Raw genomic sequence first — 25,814 nt, forward strand, 5'->3', positions numbered from 1 at the left:
TCACTGGCTTGTTCTTAGCATTGCAGAGTTCTTTTGCTTTATAAAAATCTGTGTGTCATGCTATTTATTAGGACTAAACAGATAATTTAAACTGTGTGTGTCTTCAGGACACAGTGGAAAAACACCTTTTGTTTTCAACCTCTGAGTTGACTTCTAACAAGAGGGCAATGCTCAAAGGCCTTTACCCTTTTTATGGGCCAGAGCTTGAACGCTAAACACATTCTGTAAATTAAGTTTTGCAAACTTAATGTCCTGATGTACACACAGCTTTCTTACTTTCCATTTTCAGATTAAATTTTGAAAAGAATCCCACAGAATAAATAAATTGGTCTGAAAATACTCACATGATGCAAATTGCTAGCACTTACTCAGAGTTACTTATTTTTGAACAGCAGTGCATGGTTTTCATTCTGGTTGCTGAGCACTAGTCTGGGATAAAATTGTGTTTATTTGAAGCACACCTTACCTGTGTCTCTGGGATGATGGGACTATCTTCAGGAGAAATTCTAAAGAAAGTGGATAAAGGCGATGACACGATAACGGGGTTTGGCCTTACAAATCCGCTTAGATCACAACTGGGAATGTCATTCTCTTCCTTCTTCATGACAAGGGTATCCATGACATAAAAGACATTCCAGGGAATCCACACTGTGTGATACTGTGTCAGGAACGGTGATCGCTCAAACACCAGTGTCAGAGAGGCACCACCATTTGCTACCAAGTCAAACCTAGGAAAAACCCCAAGAGGGCTAGCTAGTCAGCAAATTCCCAAAGCCATCCACAGCCTCTATTTTACTGATTGATTCTTCATTCCATTGTACTGCTCTGAATACAGAATGGCTCTACTGGGAACAATGGAGAAATCAATTAAATTACATTACATTATACTGCACTGAGAGAACAGAGAATTTGGGATGCTGCGTTTAAATTAAGCAAGTCCTTCTGCTTCTGAAGTATATAATAATCAGCGTGTTTTACATTTTAAGAATGTGTAAAGTACAACTTTTGTCAATTTCCTAATGTCTTTTTTCCCTGTTATTTTATTATCTCAGTTTTACAAGCAGCTCTTCAGTAACATCTTTGCTGTCTTTATGACTTATAAGTACTTTAAAAGAAACTTACATTCCGTCCTGGCGAGTGATTGTATATCCATAGTCTGGATAGTGTAGGAAGGAAACATTGACTCCTATGAGTGGTGTTCCATCAGCAGTTAATACTTGGCCTCTTATGACAGATGCAAGACTATGAAAAAGATGCAGGATCAAATTACAAATTTGGGGGTTTTTGTTCTTGAATAAAAGGTAGTGAGTGAACACACACACATCTACCCCTCTCCACAAGCTATCAACTATCATTCAGAAAACATTCCTCAGATTCTAACCCTTTTACAAGTTCACATAATTTACACTGTATAAATAAATGCCTTAGAATCTGCAGATAATAATTTTGATTCAGTATTGTTGATTTTACTTTGGTTTATTTTGTCTGTACTGTATTACTAAGACCAGAAATTAACTGAAGAATTTTAAGAACTTATAAACGCTATATGTTCTCACTATAAGTCATATTTCTGGCAGACTCTTAAAGAAAAATGTACTTTTCAATTAGTATCAAAGCAGTCTGTAAAACTGCAGGGACTATGAAATACAAAATTTAAAAGAGCAATAAGGAACATTGGTGCAACAACTTTTAATCAACTGCTGTGCCCAAACACATTAATGCTGTTAAATTACTGCAAACGCAGTAGCTCTAGTGTAAATCATCTTCTTTCACTCAGTGAGATCCCAGACACCTGCTTCCTGTTACTGGCTTATTTTCAGGTCATTACTGCTTCATAGAGCACCAGTCAAATAGTTTATGCAATTATACTGTCGTGCACTTAACAGTTCTATTACATTAATTCATAATTTATATTATTTAGTGAGCTCAGTTTAAAAAGTGCAGCTTTGCTTTTCCTTCTGAAGTGTTTTCATTGCTTTGATATATTTCCAACTGTGCTAGCCCAAATCAACTGGTTAAATAAAGATTTATTTAATCATTAATGAAGTGCCCTGTTAGAATTCAGATACTAAGCATGGCAAGTACCTTCTGTAACCTAGTGGCACTGGTAAATTGAATTTTGCAGGAAATGAGACAAAACAAGCAATTTGATATATTAAGTGAAAAGGTCTTTTCTCAAAATCCACACCAGAAATTTGCAGTCATAGCAGATCTTCTTCTCACATGAATCTCACACTCCACAGTTTCTTCTGTATTCATGAGTACCAGACGAGTCACGCTCACCTCTTATTGAAAGGGCTTTCCCCAGGTATGACATGGGTGCTGTCTGCTCCGATGAGAAAACTGATCCGGTCATAAAACGCTTTGGCAGCTTGCTGAGATGGTGACTGTTGGCTTTGGCTGATGATATCTTGGGGATCAGGCAGTCCACGACAATAAGGCTGGTTTTGGCAAGAACTCTGCAAACAGCAGTCAGGATCCATACAGTCAACTAGCCCATCTGTTGGCAGAAAGTCACACAAATGAACAAATTCTTCCTCCTGCCTCTGTGCATTGGAATGAGCCAGCCAGCAGGGATATGAAAAAAAAATTATGTTGTACGAAAGAATACTCATAATTAAGATTTTAATGAATTCACTTTCAATTAAAGAAAGAGAGTTTGTTTCCACTGAGCTCTTAAACTCCCACAGAAATCCATGCAAGCTGAATATAATCAGTATACTCAGTATCATGTAAAAATGAACCTATTTATTCAATACTTTTCTAAAAACATGTCGAACAAACCAGAAAATGAAGGCACTCAGGCTCTGCATACACTGTTAACTTATAAATATTAAACATTTTAGGTGGATCTAATTAGCTTTTATGTGAGGTTATTTGACTTGCTAGAGAAAAGAAACAAGTGACTCCCACACTGCTGTTTTCCTCAAGTTTTGTTAGTAATATCTATGCTTCAAGTAGCTTTAAATATTTTACAACGTGAATCAAGGTATATTCCTTTATACCTTGGCAGAAAGATTTTGTTGCTAGTGGCAAGGCAATTTCCACAGGTTTTTTACATGAAAATGTATGAGGGAACAAAATCTATATTTAACATTTAGATTTTATTCCAAATAAATGGATGGGAAATGCTGGCCAGTATAAACAAGATTTAAACACATGGGTGCTTTTATGCTTATGTGCTGAAATATTCCCATATGTGGAACATTAGATCTGTCACATCCCCGGAAATCTAATTTGATCAAAGATTAAAATCAAGATCAAATTGATAACTACTAATTTGCTGTAAGTAAAGTCATAAGGAAAATGAGCCTGGAAATGTCAGCTACAGAAAATTTCTAGATGAATGTAATCTGGTATCACAGAGCTGATAATTGTTTCCCCAAAAGAACAGCAAGACTGAAATAGCTCAAACATTTTATTATTCCATTTAGATTAGAGAGCTAGCTTGCTTGCTGCACTGAACTGAAAAATATACCAATGCAGCACTCAGAGGAAACCCATGACTGCTTGTCTCACAAAAGAATCTTCCTTTAGAGTAAAAGTTCTTTCTGAAAGAAATATATCATCCATTTTTGTTCAATCATATGTTGAAAGACTGTAAGTAAACAGAGATCTTCTAAAGGTATTCTTCTAAGTATTGCTGTGCTATGTGGATCAGTTAGAGGACTGGCAAAATAGTAAAGGAGTGGGATTTCTGTTCTTTCACACGTCTAAAATTCTTATTTAACTTGTCTGCCTTTGAAATCAGTTCAGGGAAAATAAAAGGGCTGAAAAAAAGCATCATTAAGCATATCAAAGTTTAAAAATTTTTAAAAGACAAGAAAGAACACTGTTTTTTTCTAGGATGAGGATACATCAGAGGGTCACACTGCCATTCAGCTGGACACTGACAGGCTGGAAAAATGGGCTTACAGGAACCACATAAAGTTTCCACATGAGAAGTACAAAGTCCTGAACCTGGGGAGGAACAACCTCCTGCACCGTAACGCAGCTTTGTGGAGAAGACCTTGGGAGTCCTGATGGACACAAAATTAACATGAGCAACATGCCCTTGCAGCAAGGAAGGTGCCAACACCATCCTGAGCTGTGTTAGGAGCACACAGCTCTGCGTGCCGGCTGGGCTTTCTGGTACAAGAGACATGGACATACTAGAGAATGCTTAGTGGAGGGCCATGAAGACTCTTAAGGGCTTGACACACCTCTCCTACATGGAAAGGCTGAGAGAGTTGAGATTGCAGAGCCTGGAGAAAAGTTGGGAGGGATCTCATCAATGCATACACATACCTGATGGGAGGGTGTAAAAAGGCACCTTCCTGTGGTGCCCAGCAAGAGGAAAAAGGCAATGGACATGGACTGAAACACAGGCAATTTTGTCTAAACAGCAGAAAAATGTTTTTTATTGTGAAAGTGTCTGGATACTGCAACAAGTTGCTCAGGGAAGTTGTGAAGCCTTCCTTCTTGGAGACATTCAAAACCCAGCTGGGTACATACCTGAGCAACCTGTTTTAGCTAATCCAGCTTTGAGCAGAGGAGGGGACTGGATGGCTTCCAGAGGCTTTCCAACCTCAAATAGGCTGTGACTCTTGTGATTTTCTAGTCTCATTCTTGTAGAATATGAAACCCTTTCCTAGCTGAAGCACGGACTTCCCTTGTTGGTTTTAGCTCCAGAAGCCTGGATCAGTGTAAAAGCTGGGGGTACTGATAGTGAAAAGACTATTTTTGGGGTTTTATTTATCTGAATGGTCCCCCATGCAGTATCTGGTACAGTTGCCAAAGAAATGCTCAGATTTCTCCATTCATCTTTGTTAGTTTATAAAAAGCAAATGTACATCTGGAGTATAGTCTGCAGGTCATAAAACTGCATGAGATTGACACCTTCTGAACTAATCAGCTGGAAATGCATTTTTACAAGCCTCTCCACTAACATCAATCAGAGAAAGAATCTCATTTTCACCAGCCAAGATACAGGGATATGCTATTTGTTATTTTCCTGTGGAGTTTATCAGTAACTTGCCCAGGCAAGTGACGAATGGTTATGAATCTGGCTCCTTATAACTTGAGAAAACATTTTTCATTCTTTCTCTGTACTTATGTGGCTAGAGCTATCTAGTACCACTAAGTCAAGTACTCTATTGCACTATGTGAAGCACAGTAAAATTTCCTTTCTGAAATGGCTCTGCAAGATTATTGATGAATTTTGTTTAGCTTGAAAATTATGAGACTTAGCTCAACAGTACCTTGTCAGTTATATCACTCAAATATGACAGTGAAATTATAAAGAAAAGAGAAACTCCTACAAGCAGCTGGACAGTCATTGTCAGTCTCAGAAGGCTATTTGTATTTTCTTGTTCTAGATGTAAGTGGTTCTATATACAAGAGATGTAATGACTACTTTATTGTTTTCTTCCTCAAAAGCTAATGTCTAGCTGTAAAAATCTTCACTAATGTTACTTTTCCCTTTGTTGCAAAATGCATTGAATTGCAGTCAAGCATGGACTGTTGATAAAATTGTTTGAAGAGATTCATAAAACCATCAAAACTCTGCTCTTGTGAGACCCCACCCAGAGTTCTGTGGGGCCTCCAGTGTAAGAAGGACATGGACCTGTTAAAAGTGAGTCCAGAGGAGGCCAGGAAGATTACTGGGTGCTGCAGCACCTTTCCTATGATGATAGGCTGAGCGAACTTGGGGCTGTTCAGCCTGGAGAAAGCCCCAAGGAGACCCTGTAGCATCCTCCAAGTACCAGAAGAGGGCCTGCAAGACCTGGAGAGTGACTTTTGCCAAGGGCAGATGGTGATGGGACAAGGAGGAATGGCTTTAAACTGGAAGAGGGCATGTTTAGATTAGACATAAGGAAGAAATTGTTTACGGTGAGGGAGGTGAGGCACTGGAATAGGTTGCCCAGAGAAGTTGTGGATTCACCATCCCTGGGAGTATTTAACACCAGGTTGGATGGTATTTTTAGCAATGTGGTGTAGTGGAAGGTGTTCATAGCAGAAGGGATTGGAAGTAGATGATCTTTAAGGTCACTTTCAACCCAGCCTTTATCTTCTCCATGCTCTCGTTATGTGATTGATTAAATGAGAGGAGTCAAGACAGAGGATCCCCACAATGCATGTCTGAAAAATAAGATGTATCAGTGGGACTGCTTGCTTTTGAATAGAATAAAAGTACTGGAAGGAAGAAAAGTAGAGGGACAAAGTAACTCCTGGGCAAAAGATCTGCCAATGTCAAGGGGAGAGGGTAGTCAAGGACCTCATAAATCCTATTTTTGATTGTTGTTGATTATAGTTGATTATACATTTAGGTAACAAAAATCTCCATGGAGTGAAATTCAGTGCCTACATAGGAAAAATATAGTTTTGGAACTATGATGCTGGCCATTCTACCAGTACAGTTTTGGTGACTGGCAAACTAAGGCAAGAGACAGGAAAGGAAAGAAAACTGTATAACCAAATCTCAGTTAACCTTACGTACCTCAGTTTTGCAACAGGCTATAATTTAATGGATTCGATCATAGACATCAAAATGACTGCTTATAGAACAGCTGGTCAGAAAAGCCAGAAAAGCACAAACAGCCCTTGATTTATTCCTCAACAGTGTGCAAGGACTGAAATTCAGCTTTGCTGTTGATTGAAGAAGCCTAAAATATGAAATGTGGGGCTCCAAATGAGTTCTCACTCCAGAAAGAAATCTTGGAGGCACTGTGTATAAGTCCCATGGTATACGAACCCGGCATTCACCAGCTACCATAGATGCAATAAAAAAGCTGAAGAATAATGGGAAGTGACAGAGCACAAGCCAGAGAACCTGAGCATGCCACTGTATCACTCCTAGTTCAAGTAGATACTTCCTGAGATTTCCTTAGCTTGGGTTATCTTTGCACTTAGCAACTCTTCTGACATTCATAACATTCTGCATTTAATTTGCAGCCTGTTAGCAGACAAAAGAAAATGTAAGTTCACCTCTACCCTATTATCATGTTTTGCTAAGCAACAACTATTGGCCACTATCAGAGAAGAGGCCCTGGTTTAGGCAATCTTTAGGCTGAATGTGTACTATCCTGTGACATCTGCCAGAAACAGGCTGTCTTAGACGATGCAAGTAATCAAAAAAATACAGTAGTGTTAGGTATGCTTTGCTTTATAACAGTATTTATTTTCATTTCAGCAAAGAAAGAATATTAATGTTCCCTTAAGTCTTGCTTGTGGAAACCTGTAACTGCTCTAGATGACTGGATAGAAGCCAATAAAAAGCAAACTTAACTAAGGAATCTGTTCAATAAAGATCCACCTAAACTGAAGAGTAAACAGCAACTCTTCCTGTTTCTTATTCTTCCTACAGCGATAACAAAGCATGGCCGACTTTGTTCAAGTATAATAGTGACACCTTTTTTCCCCAAGAAGTTAGGCTTATTCCACCCACAGACAGCTCTCCTCACAAAGTCATTAGGAGTTTAATTCAGTCTAAGATCTGCTTGCTGCACATTCTTTCCGTGTGGACTAAAATGTAAAGAAAAATCCAGTGAAACACGGGGGAAAATAAAGAGTGAGCCTTAAAGAGAACAGCAATTATTTCCAAGACTGAAAAATCAGTATTAAAAGGAAGATAAACAATAATCATCCCATCATAAGTCAATAATATCTAGAAGGGAAAATACTCAGGTATGCCTTGATGCCATTAGGATATCCTATGGAGAATATTCCCACTGGGATCCTTAGGATGCTCATGTTCACTGAATTTGAATAATCAGTCCCAGAAAGAGCTAAGAATCAAAGGAACAGCAGACACTTTTATTAATGAACTGTGCTCATATTAATATATTCTACCCAGTGTAGGATAAAGCATAAACACTAACCACAGCATATCAAACAGACAACAACTGAGATAACTTTAATTATATAACCACTGAGCCTAGTGAGATGTAGATCACACTACCCACAGTCATACTATAAATTCATCACAAGTGCTCAGATAACCTAATCTCCCATGATAAACAAATACAGCAGAAGAATACTTGTGCCATTCCCTGTAGCTGTCAGAAATTTTAATGGCTTACTTGGAGATTAGTGGGTTGATTGCAGAAAAGGGCAGAAACACTTCTTCTCTTTCCAGGTAGCTTACAAAGGAGACTTTCTTTCCCTAGTTTTGTTAGGGATACTTCAATATTAATTTGATTTGTAAAATTTTAACCCTTCTCCTCAGCCACAGTCAAAGACTGAAGTGAATATACACTGTATTCAAGTATATAAATTAAAATAAGAGAAATGCCATTGGCAAATAGCATTATACAGGCCAATCACAGCAAAACAAGTGCTTGGACACCCTCTTTCTCATGCATAGCTGCATAATGATGTCCACAAAGGCAATATGAAAAAAGGAGATGAGAGAGAGAGAAGAAAACAACAAAATATCAGCATTAGCTATTTTCCTCAAAATCATTCTTCCTTCTTTAAGCCATCCTGTTAGATTGTTCTGCTCCAATTCCTTGTTCATTTTGCCTCCCCAAAAAGCTATTATTGTTCTGTCTGAAGGAGCAACTTCTTTTCTCTTGTTCCATTTACATGCATTCCTGTTCACCTTCTTCTTCTTCCTACTGCTCCATTACCCGCTCCCGACTCCTGCTGTCATTTGTCACATCCTTATATGATCTTTAACATTTATTGAATCTACTATTGGACTTTTAATGTATTTTCCCTTTTTCTCCCCCTACATAATCTATTTTTTTATCCAAGGTTTTTTTTTCACGCTTCTACCTAATTTCTCTTTCTCCTTGATTTGTTCATATTTGCATGTTTCTCTTTTCACCTTATATTGTAATTCCTTGGCCCACCTGAACTTAATTCCCCAAACAAGCACATTTCTGCTGGAATCTGGGCCAGACTGTTTAGGCCCCTAAATATGGAAAACTGCCTCAAAATATATAATACATAATGAAGAAGGATGACAAGCCAAATGATGTGTACAGTAGTAAACAGGAGCACAGTTTTAACCATATTACTTATTTTCCTCAGGAAGTAAATGCTGCTATTTATAGTTTGTGATGTCTAAGATCTCAGCTGAAGTAGGGATACGAGAGCAAACAGTCAACCAGCAACTGCAGAGGCATATGCAGTCTAAAACGGAAAGACAAAGTCTCAGATGACTTTATCATCATCCAGAGGCCCTAATGGAGTTTTTATCTCTTCTCTGAATCTGGAGGTGTTAAGCAAAAAGAATTGATGAGAGAAGGGGAAGAAAGACAGACAATAAAAGCATTATGCTGATCTAATATTGGACTGCATTCACATTTAATCTTGTTTTTCTGGGCTTTTTTAATGTGATTCTGGAATCATGCTAAGTCACAGCCCCTCTGGCTTCCCTAGAGTACAACAGTAATCACGGATTGATTCCTTAGGTTAGCAGTCCTGCCTGCCTCTCACCGCAGATTGTCAAAGGCTATAGAGAGATAAGATCTCTGTAGGCTGGGTAACCAATCGTTTCCAGCAATTGCATCATAGCTCAAAATGTGAACTCCCAGTTTGGCCTATTCTCTTGGGACAATTTCCTTGTGAGGTCACTGAAATTTTGAAGTTCTTTTTTTTTCCCTCTACAACAGTTCACTGAGTAGAAACTATGTTTTTTTTTCTGGTATAAAAGAACACTGCAGGGAAACAAAGGTGACACTTATCTTTTTCTAAGTACACATCTCACATGTCACATGCAGCTTGTTCGGCTTTGTTGATATGCCAAAAGAAGCACTGAAGACCATGGCATATACTTGCCGATGTAAGAGCAAGTCAAATGCATGTATGGTTCTCATGGCAGTATTTAATCACCTGGCTGAAAAATCTCTGTTCCTCAACATGTTCTTCCCAGAGTTAAAGATCAGTTGGTGTCTCTTACCTCCTTCATTGTCCTTACTGTCAGTGCAGAGAGTTTCCATGGCTACGTCACAACCTGCTCCCCTCCATCCTGGCTGGCAGACACAGTGCCAGCCATTTTGGTCCAGTGTGCATCTCCCATTGCTGTTGCACAAACCAGGGCAGCCCTCTGTTGAAACAAACAAAGAAAAAGCACAAGTGATTTAAATATTGTAACAATATAAAAAGAAAAAAAATACAAACAAGGGACACTTACTGGGAACAGGCCTTAAGAACAGCACAAATACTGTAATTGCACATGGACTGGAACAGCAACATTACCCGGGGAACATAATTCTTTACAAAGTGGCATCTTTGATTGGCCTGACACTTGAGACACCACTTACCTGTACAGACAGGAAATAAATGCACCAATCCTCTAAATACCTGCAGGCCAGACAAAATTAAGTTTGGTTTTTAAAATTTTTTTTTCAAAGTAACAAGAGATGAGTGCATAGTGCAAACACAGCTGTGTAAAATGATACATTTTTCTGTGCTCATAGAATAGTTCATTATTTGCTCTATGCAGTATTGATTAATTACTGGCACAAATGATTAAGCTCCCTGTTACTATGAACAAATCCCTCCAAATTCTTAAGCAGGAAAATGGGTATGATTTAGGCAAGTAATAAAAGAGAAGGTTAACTTTATCTGGTCTCAGAGTTGCCGTGTATTCATGTGAAATTACAGTGCGTTAAATAATTGCACAAAGTATAGGCCAGTTTTAATGACTATACTTTATGCTAAAAATACATTCCTTTTCACAGAATAAGCAAAGCCCAGGAATAGTGAAGCAGCTTAGCATCTATTCTAACAAACATTAGGATTCAGGCTGCATACGGATGGGACAGGACCAACAGGATTTCCAACTTAATGTAATAGCTGTGCGTATTTGATTACTTAGGACGGACAAAATGAAATACCATAAGGACCACAATAAACATTGATAGACTGAACAAAAACACGGTAGTGACGTGCTTCAAGACAGATAGCAGAGAGTGATTTTTTGTGACAATCTCCCTAAGGCTTTTGTGCTGTTACCTTTATATCCTATCTTGTCTGCTTTTATGGCCAAGGAGGGAAAATTTGGGAAACAATTAACATAATTTAATATATCCAAAATCGATAATTGTTTTCAGTCTAACATTGCATTAAAAAAAAACAGTATCTGTCACTTCCTAGTGATGAAATCTGGCATGCAGCCAACATGATCTGTATGAGAATGACAACGCTATAAATATGTAGATTTTGGTGCTCCTTATCTATGACTGTGATAAGACACTGACAGAAGCAAGTACAGATATGGCACTATCTATCTTATGAGAAGGTGGCTACAAATCAGATATTTCTGGGAAAAACAATTATCTGTAAACTTTCATCCAAAAACCCTAAGTAACTGGGCAAACAATTCTTTACTTTTTAGAACACCTATCTGTCAACTAACCTACTGATCCATTTTGTTTAAGCTTAGAGTGGTTTTTCAGACGCAAGCTGCTTTTTTCTTCTAAAGAATTTTGAAATTACTGACTCCTTCCAATCTTGTAGTTCCAAATTACAAACACACAGAAAAAAGTTATAAAAAGTGCTTAAAATATAAAAAGTTATAAAGGGTGCTTAACTCTTGTCAAATCACTCTTAGAAGACAAAGAATCAGGAAAACCTCTTGTAAGGAAGGATGGGGATGCTCAGTTACAGATGTTGTGCCATCACACCAGGCTGAAATTAGTCTTGGTACTTTTATTCTTTCAGACTGCAGCTGCTAATAGTATTTGTTAATGTACTGAGATAGATTTTTTCTTAGTATTTCTTCTATTTGACTTGTGAAAGACTTACATATATAATTGCAATACTGACAAAGCAATTTAGGAGTCAACTGGGTGCACTCAAGACTTATTGTGTGAAAGCCTGGATATTGCCATCAATATTGCCATAGTCTAACGAAAAAACACAAGGAATAGAGGAAGATACTCAGGGAAAGAGGGGTAGGAATATTTTAAACATTTTTCTAAATTAATTTTTCACCGTAACTGAAGATACAAGAATCTTTGCTGTTTCATGTTAGGCTTTTGCATCCTTGAACCTCTTAAATGAAAATGTTGCATAGACTATAAAATATTTTTCTAGAGTCATACAAGATACAAATAATATTTTCCTATGGATTTTCTACATTCAGATAATCAGATTAAAAGTCTAAGGAATTCTATTGATACGTCAGTATATAAACAACACACGTCTCTGTAATAAATCTGTTCTTTAGAACTAATGTCATTTGTTCTGTGACAAGAGTATCACTTTGCTTGGTTTCCTTTATATTTAGGGTTTTGTAGGCAGAGGTCCAACGACAAAACTAACAACAAAAAAAAAGGTTCCAAACAGCAAATGAATACTATCTTCAGTTATTGGTTCAGATTAAATCTAATACATGTATACAGTTTGTTCATAAATGTATAATTACTGATAAAGTGTTACCATACAACAGAAGCAAAATTTTGAGATGAGTTGAAAGCCATATGGGTTATATATATAAAATCCATGGAATGTAAGAGAAGATTCTTTTGCCCAGACTAGTATGTTTTTAACTATTTATTAATATTAAAAAAACCAAAACCCAAACATGTAGAAAAAGGCATGTCAAAGAGCAAATATACAGTACCTTTCACTATCTTATCCAAATAGTGAGCTTGAGAATTAAAAAGAAAAAAAAAAAAACAGACAGACATTTCAGAAGTGTCACATGAAACAAGAATTGTTCAGAATTCACATGCAAATCAAGCAGGTGCACCTGACATGAGAGGTCTTACATTACAAAATGAAAATGTATTTCGAGGCTTTTAAAAATGCAAGAAATTCTCTTTTCAGCAAGCATCGTCATGAATCAATGAAACTGTTCTGGAAAGTAGGCTTGCAGGAGCAAAAGGGAAGCTACATTTCTGAGACTACATTTTCTTCTTACTTCACATGCTTTGATTTTTTTTTATATAACAAAAATATAATCAAAGCTAGCTTAAAAATTCAATTTTCAACACAACATAAGAACAATTCCTTAGCATATGAGCTTTATAACACTAACCACATAGGAAGATCTTTGATTTGCAGGACATTCATGACTCTGACAGCATAACCAGCACACTATCTTAATACTCAATGGATTAACAGGATTTTTAGGAGGATTTTTCCTTCTACTTCAATTCAGTCACAGTTATTCTTCTAAACACACAAACCAAGTATGTAAGATAAGCTGAATTGTAAATACTGGGTGGAAGAGGGTGTAGTGGGGTTAGTAATGTGATGATCCATTTCATTTTGAAAAGCAGGTGAAAATTAAACATAGGCTTTAGATACATAAAAATAAATAAGATGGTATATACAAGAATAGCAAGACTTCCTTTTGTAAGTTATGACACTTAAGATTTCACAAAAGATTTGAGGAGGCAGATGGATGAATGACATACAGAGCATAAGACGGATTTCAAGCAGCAGGGCCTACTTTTAATACATGAGACACAGCACAGATGGGTAACATATTCCCTCCTTCCTTCCAGGAAACAGACATCAACTGCAGTTGTGTGAAAGGGGTTAATGTCACACAGCAAAGCCACCAGGTCCATTGCAGGCTACCAAAGCCAGCCACCCATGCCCAGGGAGATGGCAGACGACAGCCCACTGTGGTGGGGACAGGCCAAGCTGAGCCAGGAACGTTGGACTCCATCCCCTGGTTTTGCTGGGGACAAGGTCCCTCAACACAGCCCTCACAGCCCTCTTTCCTTTAAAATTGGATTTTCCTAAATCCCTGATGGATGATGGCCCCTGTCTGGCAAGTCGTCTGTCACGGTTAGGATCCCTTTGGACGGGTAACAAAGGCTTTCCCACCTTTCTCCAGTTTGGATCAAAAGAAAAAAGCTGCTCTGGACTCCAAGGAGGGAGGTGATATATATCAGGGGGCATAATCACTGCTACAACTAAGAGGAGGAAATTTTCTAGTTCCTTTTTCTTGAAGAAGGTGTCAGGTGTCCACTACACAGCTTTTTTTTTTTTTTTTTTTTTTTTTTCCCCTATAACGGTAAGGTTAATGCAAGACAAAGTAAGATGAAAACATCAATTACAGAACATTTAGAGCATCAGCTACAAACTAGGTAACTTTTCACATTAACCACAAACAAAAAGAAATATGATACAGCTACATTTCAAGGTGGATCAAATTCTTCTCTTATTCATCCAGTATAATTCCTTTTGCTCCGACACAGCTTAAAACATTGTGCAGTATGTGTGGAGGAAAAATCAAGCTCTATTTCATAAAATGAAAGTAATCAGCTCTGTCTGGGGAATTAATCTATCCACCAGTAAAACCTTAAATGCCTCTACAAGTGTAAGAATAGGTAATAGAACATTAAAAAAACTTCCTAGGCAATTAAAAACAGTCCCTGCAATCCCAAGCCCCCCACATTGTCTATTTTCAGAATCCAATCTTCATTAAAAAACCCCAAACAAACAACAACACACACCCAAAACCAAACCAAACCCCAAACAAACCTCCAAAACACAAGAGAGATTAGGAAAATGCTCTTTTAAGATTTTTTTTTATACAGCAGTCATATAAGAAGTCAGTTTCAAACCACAAAACTAATTCTCAGAAAACAAGTTCTACCTTCCAGCATCCTTTTACTCACATTCACTTAACATTAAAGACAATGCTAGAAACTATTTTGGTTAATATGCAGCATTGTAAAAAAACCACAAAGCAGAAAATGAATGACCAAAAATTGTTAACTTTGAAGTGAAGTTTAACTAGTCATGCTGTCTCCCTTATCTTTATGGCACTGCAACTGAAAGAGGAATGAGCTTGTGTGGAAATACAAAATACAAACCTCCCCTCTCTGTACAGAGAATTCCAGGTGGGATTTGGAGCACTTCATAGGATGGAGCATCTCAGCAGGTGCTCCTTGGCAAGATATTTACACATTTGGCACATAAAGTTATCTTATGTCCTTAAAATGTCTAATTACAGACCATACAATAAAATAAAAAGAATTTTCTTGCAGAGTTTAAGACTGTGCCATTTAAATCTTGCTATTATCTCCAGAAGTGGAAGGACTTTGTATAACTCCAAGTGGAAAAAAGAAAAACAAAAATGAAGATAAAAGATTTGTAGATTTTCTAGGCTACTCAAAGCCCGAGAAGATGTAAGTGGCATTCAAAATTCATGCAAAATAAAACAGAAACGGTGCCATCAATCTGTGTGGGTATTTATATAAATATGTGGCAGATAAATGATTTTACAAAGAAATGGTAACAGTCAGGCAAATTCACACCTAAGACAGCATATTTCTTAACCAGACAGAACCCTGACTTTTAAAAAAATTATTTAATGTCTCCCATTAGTCTCCTTATCAGAGATGTAAGTCAGTGTCTTCCTTATTCATATACTGCTTCCTCCAGGTATGACAGAATAACCTAAGAATAAAAATACATATTAAATCCATTTATTCCAATCAGCTCCCATTTAAATCAGCACAAGTCACATAGCCATTGACTTGATGTTCCTTAATTGGTCCTTATAGCACTGCTTTATTCTGATTATTCTGTCATTTGGGATTACAATGGTAACATGCTTCTAAATGCTGTACAGTGTATTTTATATCTGTATTAGTTTAAATCATTATTCTCCATCAGATATCTTCACCCATCATAATCTTTGTAATCTGTACACTAGACGTGCCCTATGTTTTTGTAACATCTGCATAGGTCTGTTACAGTGTGAACTCAACAGCTCAAGAGTCATTAATTACTTTGCTGAAAAAGCAGATTTAACATCATAGCACCACCAGACATGAAGCAAAATCACAAATGAATATGACCAAAGCCATATTGACCTAGGTCAGCCTAAATAAAAAAATAATTTTTTAAAGTGTTTTTTTTCCCTTTCAACACCTTGAAAATGTGAGTCAAACCCTTGCCTCCTCTCCACTAATGCAATCAGCTTTCTCCCTTCCTTACTGTATTACAGTCTCTTCCTCTCAAAGAAAACAGAAAGAGAAAATAGAGAAACCAAAGTGGAGGGGAAGAAAAGAAAGGAGAGATTATGTAGAAATAATTTTACTATTGGCAACAATGAAGAACACTGTTCTGCTCCTTTCAGAGCAAGCTTTGCTTTGTTTCCTCTTCTCATCTCCCACAACTCCTAATTGCAGCTCCCATTCCCTGGTGAATGACTGCATAAGTATCTCCACTGCTCACACCAACTTCATGCTCTCAGATACACATGCTCTGCAGGAACATGTGAAGGACATACCTCGCATCAGTCACGTTTACACTTCTACATAACATTGCACCAAGTGTCATACAGGGAGACAGCAGGTTTTTCTTGGACTAAAAACGGACTGGAAGCAAACTATGCTATGTTTTTACCATATTGTTTCCTTTAAGCCTTTCAACACATTAACCTGTTTGTTTAGGGATAGAAAGTTTTAATATCTTTACTTATTTTCAATCATTTTTAGTATTTGTATAAAACTTTGTTTACAATCCATATGCCAAAAACCCCTGAACACCTTAGAAGAATACCATGACAGTGGCCATGTCAAGCATCCAAAATTTAGGCAGTGATGGGTTTATGGCTACCTATGAAAATTTTATACACATCTTCCCTTGTGAATGTGCAGAGCTCACAGTCCTCATTCAGCACTCATTCTCTCACAAACAACAAACAGCTGATGTCCTAGTAGCTGTGCTAACCTAAACAAAGAAGTTACAGTTCTCTTTCATACTCTCCTATCACCCTCCTCCCTAAGTCACAATAATTTAGCACACTATCTTCATACTACTGATGTGAAGAGAACTGGTGTTCTTACCTCATTTTACCAGTAATTAAAGCATTGAAACGTCAGAGTGAGAAATCTCCATTCACTTGACTACAAGCACCTATGACTGGAATACTTAGAATTATATAGTATTTCATACACAAACCAACATTTTAAGCAAATCACACATGTGCAAATGTTGCTCCCAGAAAGTGAAGAACAATCCAAGAGAACTTATTTAAAGTCTGTATTTGTGAGCAACTAACGAAAATACATGTTAGAGTCAAGGGTGGAATCCAGGTCTTCAAAATCATCCTTAGCCTGTTCATCCTGTGGTACCAGTCTCTTATGAACATTATTTTTTACTCCCTGTGCAGCCAAGCAGTGGCAGGGGATGTGGCACACACTTTATCAGTGGTTTCACAGGCACTTGCCAGCAGAAGAGAAAACTTACTGCAAACTTTAGGGAGAATGCAGTTTGTAAACAAGTTTTGTTGCTTGTTTTGGGGGAACAAAACTCAGGAGTGACAGTTCTGGTCTGACTTCTTTAATCTACTGAAGACTCAGCCCATGGTGGTTTACTTCTTCTGATGTGGCTATCAGATCACCCTTGTTTCCTCTCATTTCTACCCACAGTTTAACTATTTTGACAATTAAACCACCATCTGAACATAAAACCCCAAATAACCCTTGTAATATTTAAACCTTGCATTTCTTATAATTTCTTATTATTCTTACGTGGGTATTTCTTATCCAACAGCAAACCTAGGGAATAGCATACTGATTCCTTTAGGCGACTGCTTTCCCTCCCAAAGAATGACTAAAAAAAGCATGTATCCATATGCAAATTCAGAGGAGCTCCATGCCTCTACCAAAACCAAAAAAGGTCCAGAATTCACAAAATTGTAAAGCCACTGTTGTAGCCTGTCTTTAGAAAGGTTTGCTCATGTCAAATTCAGCAACTCCTGCACAATGTTTTCTGCCTGGCAAACTGCTTCCTAACTTGGATTTGTGCAGCTGATTATTCTTAAGCATAGAAGCCAGCATTTGTTGAATTGCACCTTATTTTTCTGCATAGTCTGTGCTATTTGTTGAAGTAATTTTAAATTCTTGTCCTGTCTTCCAAAGTGCTTGGGGGCAGCAGGCTTTGGTATCATTTGCAAATGCAATTCTTTCTATTCATCACTGAACAGTACTGAAAGCACATGTTCTTCCACTGTAAGCAGCTCATAGTCATCACCCATTCTCTGAGTTGGTAAGAACCTTGTCTTAGACAGACCATATGTTCAGAGCATTGCTGCCAATAGAGGAGGATTACAAACATCCTTCCCTTTTGATCCTTTTTACTCCTAAATTTCCCTTTGCCCTTCTTGTAAAGGAGAGCACATGGATGGAATTATAGTTTCACACAATTTTATTTTTTTCCTCCTTACAAAGGGCAAAACACTGTTGTCACCCTGAACTCATATCTTTTTAATCATTTATGCATTTTAAATATTTGCAAAAAGGTCTGACTTCACTGCAATTTATCCCTTGCCAAAACTGCAACTGTTCTTTGCAGCAATCATTTTTGAGATTTGTATACAAAGGTACACAAGCTCATTATCCTTTAGATTTTTTTGTTCTGGAGACCATCCCAATTTTACTGCAAAGTAAGATTTCTAATAATGATTACGGGAAAGTTACATATATATTAGAATAAAAGGTTTAGTTACTTTTAAGGATGTAGTAGACATAGGAAATTTGGGACTACTGGTAAGATCATGAGCATAGTGTTGTTTCCTACTTAATATTAGTTTAGCTAGAAGAGGATTTAGAAGGGTGTATGTCATTAAGGGGTTTCAACTATCCTACATGTACAGGCTGAAAAAGTTCATTTGAATCAAGGAACTTGTGAAGACCTGCCTCAGATACAGGCAAAAACCTGACACATTAAGAACTGCATGAAAGATAAATTTAGCTTGAAAACACATTAGGGCATGGATCAGGATTGGAAGCATTATTGTTTCCATCTTTCTCCCTGACTGAAAGTATTTATGGAATGTAGTCTGACCAGCATGCAACAATACAATACAAAACCACTTACTGTCTGGCCACTTCAGCTCAAATAAGCTTCACAACAGGCTTTAAAATTCTTCACATCTCAGAGGATTCTGCTGCTTTCTGAAAATGTGCCTAACTTGAACTTCACATGTGGTCCTCATTTAAATGCAAATTAACCAATTAGCAATTTAAAGTATGCTAACAGTTAATTTGTATTTGAGATACTTGGTCTTGAAATGTGTTAAGACCTGACCAATAATTCACTTTCTTTCACAGTTCTAAAAATGCGTGCTCCATCTTAAATTCACCTGGTAATTCAGTATTTTTATGGTTACCAAATGTACAAATATTTGGCATATTCAAAGCTTGGCCTGGCAATTTAATAACATGCCCTTTAGGCACAGGAAGTATAAACCCCAAATTTGTTCTAAATTTCATGAAATCTTGTTAAACTGTGATTATCATTCCTCTGTATGCCAAGAAAGTCACCATCTCTTCCTTTTAGGCTTTTTGCATTGAAGGTATAGGTATACATATTGTTGTAAAATCCCAACTGCAAAGCAGTCAGGTGTTTTGGAGCTAGGGTTTCACTCATAATACTATGGATGAACTAATTGATACTGGACATAATTAGTTTTGAATATTTGATTGATTTTATCTGATAAAAACTGTTTGAATGTCAAAGGTCATACCTTCATTCAGATAACAGTGCTATTTTTAAAATGAAACTTGTATTCAGGTATGATTCCATGAAACCATAACTAAAGAAAACCATAAATTTAGGAATTTTGATAATTACAGAATACATTCATACAGAAGTAATTATTCTAATTTGAGGGACAAAAAATTCAAAAAAATAAAATTTATGAAAATTCCTGTGCATTCAATAAGGTACAATAAATATGTAACATATTAAACAATTCTGAAATGTGAATATTGTCAGGGATTTAAACTTCTGAGAAAAGTGAGCCATGCTTGGCAATTAGCATCGGCACTGAAATGACAGTGGGCATCATAATACTGGTTATCTGTGCTGCTAATGTGCAAATGTAGAGAATATAGATCAAGCCCTCAAACTGGTTCATGACTTACTCTGTTGAGCCCATGTGTCAAAAATGTATTGTGTAATGATATACAGCCATATCAACTTTTCTATAAGCATTTCATTTAATTAACTGAAAGAGCACATTTGTCTTTACTTGCTCTCTGATCCTTATACAAAGTGTCATTTCCCTGCAGTCATATTTGAAATCTGTAGTATAAGGAGCCCCAAGCTAAACACGTGCTGAAGGGAACAGGTGCAGGCCATATAACTTATGGGAGGAGATTCTGTCTCAGCACTCCTCAACACTTGCTGTACATCAGTGCTTATGCTGATCTGACCGTGGTCACGTGGAAAACCAGCACACTGATGCCTTTGTGTTTGTCCCCAGCCAGAAAACCATTTTAATCAGTCACCAGAACAGTCTGTGCTAAGGGAAACACACGGGAAAGTGCTCTAAACTTAACTTTTTTCATAATTCTGAATATCTAAACCAGATTATATTCCTGATTTTCTGGCTAAAGTAGATGAAACTAGAAACTCCTTGCTGAGGAAAATTTAGTTTTTTGGTTTGATTGATCTGAATGTCATGCTACTGTTTTTCATGCAAAGAAAAAGGTTAAAATGAATAATTTGCTGTTCCTTGTTATTTTTTTCTCAACTAAATTTTAGGGGAAATTCTGAGAAAATAAACCAATTAGATCCCAGTTCTCACTGGAATATAAACATGAGCTGCATACTTCTCAGTGAACTACCACTTGATTTGATTTTCAGCTCTGCATACCAGGTAAAGCAGCCTCATATGGCACTCAAAAGTAGCATGGAAGTACCATGATGCTAACTTTAGCCCTCCTGAGGGATTAATATGAATGCTTAATGACATTAATCCATATTTAGCTCATTTATATTTAGCAATATGCTTTCCATGCATACATATACAAATATTAATTTTGGATTGAAAGATAATTGTTCAACATGATAACAATTAAACAGCTGTAACCTGTCTTGTGTTAAGTAATGGAGCTGCAGGCAAGCTTTATAAGCAGATGGTCTTACCCACCCATGCTTAATGTTAAAGACTTTTAAAAAAGAGGTGTTGACAATTCTGAACAAGAAGGCATAGTTTTAATGCAAATTGGTAAATTTGCAATTTAGATTATGATAAAACTAATTTAGTCTATAGAAAAAAAAATAGGCTGCATTGTAAAAGTGAGTTGTTACACAGCACATCGATATAGCAGGTTCCCCACCAACATAATTATTTACTAATTTCATTCAGCTAACAGAGTTTAATGGAAAAGCAGCTGGAAAAGTATTCATATTTATGGGCTTCCTATGACAGTTACCTTATATACTCATGGTACATGACAGTTATATCACAAAAAATAATAGACTTTCTGAAATAATATCTGTTCCAATCTCACAAAACAACTACTCAGACAGGAGAGGGTCACTGAACTCATTGCAAGCCAGGACAGAAAGGAAACAAAAACATACTTTAGCACAACTTGGTTATGAAAACTTAATTACAGAGCAGACTTTCATCCAGGCTATCACCTGGGCACCAGCTGTGCATCTGCCGTCTTGTATCCCATTGAGATGCTGGTTGAGCTTCAAAAAATAATATATGGATGCTCACCTCAGACACATGAATGTCACTTGCAGACCAAATAAACAATTGACAGGTGATTTTCCATTCTCATGGGGACACAGGAAATTCTAAAACATTACATTAAAATATTTTGCCTGTTGTGAGGCACTGGCATAATGGTTTTAAAGTAAATGAGGGCAGATTCAAACTAGACTTATTGAAGTTTTGTTCAATTGGGTGGTGAAACACTGGAACAAGCTGCCCAGAGAGGTGGTGAATGACCTAGAAACATTCAAGGTCAGCCTGGATGAGGCTCTAAACAAATGAGGCTCTGAGTGAATCTAGTTGAAGATGATGCTGCTTACTGCAGTGGGAGTTGACCTCTAAAGGTCCTTTCCAATCCAAACTATTCCATGATCTATGACTACAGTGCTCTAGAGGGAAGAGATTATAAGCAACTTAGGTGCCTTAAATTGTTTAGTACTTGAAACATACATTGCCTATATTTAGTTCAAACCTCTAAGATGCTAAACAGTAGCCTATTTATTTTTATTTTATTTTTAATTTTTAATTATTTAAGTTTTGAGTTTTGCTCATTCCTATTAGATTCATTCATCAAAATGGTGAGCATGTACTTATCTCTGAACATCTTTGACATAAATATGTGGAAGTATGCATTCAGAGCAAAGGCAGTGGCTCACAAGTGTGGCTGACATCAGGTGAGGTATGGAAGTTGCACTACCCTGTGCCAAAGGCAAGGAAGATGTGGATAACGGAACACTGGATATCAGCAATAGACAGCAGGTTTACTGCATTAGTCCAAATAATCTTGTCCACCTTACTACACACACTGATTCAAACAAACAGACCTCCCCTCCTCCCTGCTTTATTTAGTCTACTCTATTCTCTATCACAAATCAAAGTATATAAATTACATATGTATGTTATTTCTCCAATCCAGTCCTGTCATCTTCAGCCTCAGGGAAACCCTGATGTTGAACTTAGATAAGCAGATGTCTAAATTTTTTTTCTGAACACAAAAAGCAAACCTTTGTAATCACCTACAATTTTTCTTCCCAACATCCTGAAGTATTGAATTAAAAATAAAAATCAATGAAATAGGTATCTGGCAGTTTAGAGTAATTAGAGTTTCCTCTGACTAAGTTCCATTTAAACATTTTGAAGTATATGTAAAAAATGGCATAGTTTAAGAAGCAATCTAAGATTTAAATAATATTAGAGAGAAATACAACTAAGGACTACCTTGCTTTAGTAAGGAGACAGGTTTGTTTGTTTCCTTCATTCTATATTTTAACACATGTCAACTTAAAATGCAAACAGTGGGCTAACTGAAAATGGGACTGGACTGAGAGTTATCATTTAAGAAGACATAAAAACTGTCAGCTGAGGTACAACAAAACATTTCTTTTACCATTTTGAACAGCATTCATGCTTTACAAAAATACCATAAATTCTTTGGTCAAATGAGTTATGGATTCAGATGATTCAGTATATATATTCCAGTTAGTGCCTCCATGAGTAATGCATTCACATCTGCCCCATTTTGTACATCCAGCCAGAGATCTGGAGGGCTATTCCTTTCCCAAAAAGTGAGTAAAGTGAATTGCCCTTAAGATTTACAGTTTCTTTGCAATATTCCTTTCTCAAATAAGCTGTTAATTTTGGCTGTTGCACTTCATAGGGCTTCCAGCTAATAGCTGCAACAAAGAAACACATTTGCATTTCTAAAATACTTCACAGTACCTCAGCTAAACAGTTAATGACTTTTGGAAATAAGAAGGGTGCAATTGTTTATTTTTAGACATATAAAGGGGGAATGAGTAGGCTTCTTTCATAACATACCACAAATTATGCAAATATTCTGCTATTAAGTAAAGAGTTGTATGCCTGGATTACATATGGAGGGTGACAATAAAAAATTGGTTTGCATAGAAAAACGTTCTGAAGCCCCTTGTGTTTTGAAATTTATTGCTCAGAAAGAGCTATTACCTACTGTAGGGTAGATGAGAGAAAAGCAAATTGACTCTTCATCTGCCAAGTTGAGGAGGCAGCAATTTTTCCCCCACTAAATTGAAATACTGCTGGAAATGAGCAATAAAATGATCTGGATTTTCTGTAACATGGAAAGAAACGGGTCAAAAAAACAAATGTAACAGCAGGCTAAAGCCTGTACCTCATTACTTGCCTTGGAGGCTGTAAGGGCAATACAAACAAATCAAGCTATCTTTACAGCAGCAGCCAGAAAGTAAACACCCATTTAAAGAATAAACAGGTGGGAAGAGAGACCTGCTTGCCCAGTGCTGAGGAAAAACTTGTTTGTGCTTAATATGTTGGAAAAATTGTTCAAGAGCAGTTCATCCGTGTATAACTACAACCCTTGAAATGCTGCCAAGGTCAGTGAGACCAACAGCAGAGTGATCTGCTGAGTAATTGCTCGTTGGCAAGTTAAAGCAGTCAAGGGAAAGGCTTTATCCGACTTCTAAATATTTACTTTCTTTTATTGTTCAGAAAGCAGTTCTCTCCCACCTCTCTACTCTCTTTGTCAGCATGTTTTCTGGAAGCTCCTCAAAAACATTAACCCTATTGATTCTTCCTGTGATTCTGCAGATGCATCTTGATTACCTCTCCCTCATATGTTTGAGCAATTTCATTAGTAACTAAGAAAAACCCCAAACCAACCAACCAACCAACCAGCCTTTAAAAATCAATTGTGATTGCTGTAAAAAATTATTCTGAAGTCAATCTTACGGCTTTCACACCTGACTCTCTTCTAAAAAAGAAAACCTCGCCTCATCTTCTGGGCACAATGATGTGGGTATTAAGTAACACTGCTGTAATAGGCCCTCATTTTCCCTGCCCTCAAAGCTCTTACCATTGCTTCTCTTACAGCACCATCACCTGCCTCTCCAGCCAGGGCTGTAAAATACCTGGGAGCACAGCTTAGGTTTTGCTGTTTTCTAGATATTCATGTACCTGTTATGGCTTAGCTATGCTAACACATTCAGAATTAGTGCCCTTCCAAAACTTCCATGAAAGTTAAAATTCTTCAGGCTCTTTTTAGCTTGTGGCAAAAGCAAATCATACTACATTTACATCCATCAGCTCCACTGCAGTTAGACTTACTGTCCTGTCCTGTTGCTTCAGCTACATCACCTGTTTTAACCATCTCTCTTCCATCTCTCGAAACATAGAACCATGTGGGGTTTTTTACTTATTGGACTTTTTATGATTATTCAGATTACCCATGATTTCCTCATCACTCAGTGTTATGCCTGCCTTTGTCTGACCTGTGGCTACCTCTTTTGCTGCCAGTTCAATCCACCTCAAGTCCTTAGCCGTGATGCTTCTCATACTTGGGAGATGTCCCCCACAAATACTTCAGTTGCGTGGTTATTCTTGGCACAGCCTCCAACAAGCTTTATGCAATGCTCTCCACTCACCAAAGTACAAACTAGTCATCTCTTATAAGTAGAGCACTGCCAGCTCCTTGGCCTGTGCTTCCACCTGTTGTCATGCAGAAGCTTTTCTACGTGGTTCTGCCAATATAAAAATTGTTTGGATAGGACTCTAATTAATCCATTGTTACAGACCTGCAGCATCTTCCACAAAGGAGCACCTTCCATAGTGAAGAAGTGAATTTCTTAGCACTACAGCTCCACATTTTCTTAGTCCTCCTCTTTACATGCATGGTTTCTCATGCTAACTCATTGTCAAAGCCTATGTAGTAGAGAAGGATATTGTGCTCCATATGGGACATATGGACTATAAATGATTGGGTAAGAAAAGCTCCACTGATAATGGTATAGCAACTTCCAAAGGTTTTCAGGCACTAGAACTAACTTGGTTACAGAAACACAGAAACTGTAATAAGAATGGCTTCTTCCCAATCACCTGTATTAAACTGCAGTTACGTTATTGACACGTAAGAAATTTCATAGTATTCTAACACAGAACATTATGTTGACAAGAATATAATCTTGGGCAGTTAGATCACATTTTTTACATGGTGGAAGTGACATTTTTATGTAGGCGAATCACTTTTTAGTGCTCCTTCTCCTTAAAAGAGAAAAAAAGAAAGAAAAACAATAGGAAGCTTCATTTCCAAAAGACATAAAGCTATCAAATAAAAATAGCAAAGCACAAATCAAGTAGTATATTTAAAAATAAAAGTAACCTCCCCCTGGTGAGGCAGTTAAAGGGAAAAGATTGAAGAGGAAATTCTTCCACCTTCTCTTCATGGCAAACTAGGTATGAAGAACTGATCAGCCATTATATAACCATTTCCTTTCTTAAAATATCAACTCTTTTTCACAGACTGACACATGCAAATATTCGCTTTGAAGAAACACTCTTCAAAGCAATACACTCTTTACTGAGACGCGGCCAGCGGCGCTGGCTGTTTGTACTTTGCAGCGAG

At 37.2% G+C, this 25,814-nt stretch overlaps 1 protein-coding gene across 5 annotated transcripts in view; it reads right to left on the reverse strand.

The window, feature by feature from the left end:
• The window catches only part of TENM3 (teneurin transmembrane protein 3), a 1,282,397-nt gene that overhangs the window by 54,487 nt on the left and 1,202,096 nt on the right, over window positions 1–25,814 (reverse strand). For 4 of the 5 annotated variants that reach the window (XM_021549050.2, XM_021548299.2, XM_021548064.2 and 1 more), the window contains 6 exons: window positions 12,557–12,583; window positions 10,945–10,962; window positions 9,887–10,033; window positions 2,284–2,500; window positions 1,123–1,242; window positions 467–728 (listed from right to left, as the gene is read on the reverse strand). In XM_021549050.2, coding sequence (XP_021404725.2) covers window positions 467–728; window positions 1,123–1,242; window positions 2,284–2,500; window positions 9,887–10,033; window positions 10,945–10,962; window positions 12,557–12,583 — 791 coding nt within the window. The remainder of the gene's footprint in view (window positions 1–466; window positions 729–1,122; window positions 1,243–2,283; window positions 2,501–9,886; window positions 10,034–10,944; window positions 10,963–12,556; window positions 12,584–25,814) is intronic. The other variant, XM_021548380.2, reaches the window with a different exon arrangement.

Source organism: Lonchura striata, chromosome 4 (assembly GCF_046129695.1).
Source record: "Lonchura striata isolate bLonStr1 chromosome 4, bLonStr1.mat, whole genome shotgun sequence".
Classification (NCBI taxonomy): Eukaryota; Metazoa; Chordata; class Aves; order Passeriformes; family Estrildidae; genus Lonchura; species Lonchura striata.